The sequence below is a fragment of the Elephantulus edwardii genome, unplaced genomic scaffold, assembly GCF_000299155.1.
Source record: "Elephantulus edwardii isolate Elephantulus edwardi_28Jun2011 unplaced genomic scaffold, EleEdw1.0 scaffold00129, whole genome shotgun sequence".
Taxonomy (NCBI): Eukaryota; Metazoa; Chordata; class Mammalia; order Macroscelidea; family Macroscelididae; genus Elephantulus; species Elephantulus edwardii.
Genome location: NW_006399879.1, coordinates 764,680 through 768,172, shown reverse-complemented (window position 1 = coordinate 768,172; position 3,493 = coordinate 764,680). Strand labels below are relative to the sequence as shown.

General features: G+C 61.2%; 2 protein-coding genes across 3 annotated transcripts in view; one reads left to right on the top strand and one right to left on the bottom strand.

Moving 5' to 3' along the window:
• STX18 (syntaxin 18) overlaps positions 1 to 1,092 on the top strand; it is a 111,494-nt gene extending 110,402 nt beyond the window's left edge. The window contains exon 11 of the mRNA XM_006893580.1: positions 997 to 1,092. Coding sequence (XP_006893642.1) covers positions 997 to 1,092 — 96 coding nt within the window. The remainder of the gene's footprint in view (positions 1 to 996) is intronic.
• A 2,158-nt stretch (positions 1,093 to 3,250) lies between these two features.
• The window catches only part of LOC102874073 (neuron-specific protein family member 1-like), a 29,597-nt gene continuing 29,354 nt past the window's right edge, over positions 3,251 to 3,493 (bottom strand). For both annotated transcript variants that reach the window (XM_006893578.1, XM_006893579.1), the window contains one exon: positions 3,251 to 3,451. In XM_006893578.1, the coding sequence (XP_006893640.1) occupies positions 3,251 to 3,451 (201 nt within the window). The remainder of the gene's footprint in view (positions 3,452 to 3,493) is intronic.

Sequence of the window (3,493 nt, the reverse complement as noted above, 5' to 3'; positions counted from 1 at the left end):
TTGTGGAAATGGGGTGGGGGTGGTGTGAATCTGTGATGGGTGTGGGTGGGTTAGCAGTGGTGTGAGTCTCCTTGGCGGCTGACTCTAGATGGAGTTAGGGTGGTGTGAGTCTGGACTGGTTGTGGTAGCAGGACCAGGACAGGGAGTGTGCATGGGAAAACACAGGCATCAGAGAGTACTCATACCAGGGTCCCGTGTGTAAAACCCTGGAAGTCTACATGGGACTGTGTGGGTGCTGGGTGATCACACCACAGACCCATATGGTAGAACCCCAGGAGGGATCCTCACACCGTGTGTATAAAACCCTGGGAGCCTGCAGAGAACACACGAGGGTGAGGTGGTGCTCACACCAGGGTCCCGTGTGGCCGAGCCTGGGAGTGTGCATGGTAACACACAGGCCTTAGCAGGTACTCACTCCACTGTTCCACGTGGTGGGAACCCAGGAGGGTGCAGGAGCACACGTGTCAGAGGGTGTGGCCGAGCCTGGGAGTGTGCACAGGAACACACGTATGTCAGGGCACTCACAGCACGATCCACACGGTGGAACCCTGGGTGTGTGCACAGATGTGTCAGAGTGCTCACACCAGGGTCCCGTGTGGCCAAGCCCGGGAGTGTGCACAGGAACACATGTATGTCAGGGCAGTCAAACAGCACGACCCACGCGGTAGAGCCCTGAGTGTGTGCACAGGAACACGTGTATATCAGGGCTCTCACAGCATGACCCACGCGGTGGAACCCTGGGTGTGTGCACAGACGTTGTCAGAGTGCTCACACCAGGGTCCCGTGTGGCCAAGCCCAGCAGTGTGCACAGGAACACACGTATGTCAGGGCACTCACAGCACGACCCACACGGTGGAACCCTGGGTGTGTGCACAGACATGTCAGAGTGCTCACACGGGGGTCGTGTGGTAGCCAGAACCCCGGGTGCACACACAGCACCGTCTGGTGCAGTGGGCCGGGAGCACGCGTGGTCAAGCCCAGGTCCTGTCCCCACAGGCCATCAAGAACAACGCCGGCTTCCGCGTGTGGATCCTCTTCTTCCTCGTCATGTGCTCCTTCTCCCTGCTCTTCCTCGACTGGTATGACAGCTAGGCCCGTGGACAGCCCGTGGACAGCCCCGCAGCCCTGCGCACAGCTCACTGCCTCTGCTGGGCGGGGCTGGGGAGCAGGGAGACCCCAAACAGTGCTCGTCAGCCCGTCGGTGCTGACCCCTAACAGTGCACAGGAGCCCCCACCTGAGGCCAGGACGGGGAGCACTGCTGACCTCACGCCCCCGCCTGTCTGAGGAGCTGGTGGCCCAGGACACTACGGGGCCCCTCACAATAAAACGCTGCCACCTGCTCCATCCCGTGTGACTTCTCTGAGTCAGTGTAGCCATTCACTGAACACACCTGCAAGTGTGACCAGTGATGGGGCTCTTTGTTCATACGTCCGGTTTCCACTGCCTCCCACCCGCTTCACTTGATGGAAGAAACTGTGGAGGTGGGGAGGGTCCGCCCCAACCCTTTGATGGGGAGCAGGGGTTCCCACCAGGGTCCTAGGGGATGCAGGCCCCCACCCGGCCAGGCTTCTGCCCAGCCAACACCGGCTCCCTAGACGTGTGAGCTCAGCAACTGGAGACCCGTCCGCTGCCCATGGCCCAGTGCACGCGGTGCTGCCTCTGTGCCACTGCTTCAGGGGAGGCGGCTTGCAAAGATGGGGCCTGAGCTGCTTCCCAGGCAGGGGGACCCCCTTCACCCCTGCCTCTCATCACGCCAGGTGCATGCCTGAGCCAGGACATCACCCAGACTGCACACACCACACCACACACCGCTGCCGGGCCCTGTCCTCCCCAGACACCCGGCCAGAAAGCGCAGCGTCGAGGGGCCTTGTGGAGCAGGGCACAGACCTGTCAAGCTGCTTCCCAGCTGACCCGTGACCCGGCATGCGTTCCTTTGTGGTTTAAGTGATGGTGTACAAAGCCAACTGGCCTTTCGTTCCAGCATTCATTCACATTGAGTTCCACGTCAGTGACAGTGCCCACGAGGGTGACACACCTGCCCACTCCCTCCCCATGGCTCCCAGTTCCACTAATCCTACCCCTTCTTGCCTTCAGGCTTTTACCCTTGGGGAATGTTTCTCTTCTGGCCCTGGAAGGCCAGCAGTGCCAGGGGGGATAGAGAGAATGGGGGGGGGTCACCTCATAGGACCCTCTGTTGGCTGGCTGAAAGCCGAGAGAGAGTGTGGATGTGTGTGGGTGTGTTTGCCTTCTAGGACCCTCTCGTCTGGCTGGAAGCCGGAGCTTGTGTGTGCGCGCACGCGTTCTAAGGGTGACTCCAGAGTCCTCTGCTGTTTCTTTCTGCGTCTTTGGCACATTCACCAGAAACCACACATTCACACAGGCGGAAGAAAGATTTGTGAAGAGCTTTTTTCTGTTTAATTGTGTTACACACTCGCTTATCTACCTGGCAATTTTGTAAACATATACTTTAATGTCAAGATTTAAACCCAAATGTTGTTTCTTTACAAAGATGGGGAGTTGAAACCTTGTAACTGGATGGGTATGGTCCCCCGCCCCCACCCCGCCCGCCCGCCCCTCGAGTCACAGCCTCCGTGTCTGTCACAAAGCAGAAAGGAGCCTGGCTCAGTGGCCCATGTCCCCCCACCGCTGGCCGTCACAGACCCGAGTAGATGTCCGGTGAAGCCCAACGAGGGGGCAGTGCTGTGACCAGAGGGCCCTACTCCCCTCCCCACCCATGCTGACACCGTTGTGGTGGCCCCACTGGGAGACCCCACCTCTCCACCAGAACCACCTGTGGGACCCAGGCCAGAGGGGGCTCCCAGGCAGGGTCAGGTCCCTTCCCACCCTGCCCGCAACCCCACGTGCCACCATCTGGAAGGGGGCCAGCGCCAGGCACGCTGGCTCGGTCAGCTCTAAGGGGGCTGCGAACAGCAAGTGGTCTAGGGAAAAGTCAAGCCCGCGAAAACGCATGATCCATCGTAAGTCCAGCCCCGGGCACGTCCAGTGTCCACCTCCCTCCTGCCAGCACCCCGTAAACCCCAGTGAAGCAGTAAATGAAGGCTCCCTAACGTGAGACGGGGCGCTGCAGCGGGCCCGCGGGGGTCTGCGGCGGGCAGGGGCGCGAAGCAGCGTGAGCAGACGGGAGCGACGCCCCGAGACGGGGACCCCTAAAGGATGGGCGGTTACAGTGAATGGAATGTCCCGCGGAGCCCCGGCCCCCCAGCGCTGCGTGGGCAGGCGCCAGCCCCGCTAGGCCGACTTCTCGGCGGCCTCGGTCTCCTGCTCGGACAGCTTCTCCTCGGACAGCACGGACATCCAGGGCGACACGGAGCGCGACACGCTCTGCTTGGCCAGGTTGTAGTGGTTGATGACCGTGTAGAACTTCTCCCGCGCGTTGGAGTCCTGCTCCGCGTAGTAGCTCTCCAGGCCCTCGGGGATGCACTGGGCGTTCTGCGAGACAGAGGAGCCGCAGGGTGGATGCAGGGATGGCCG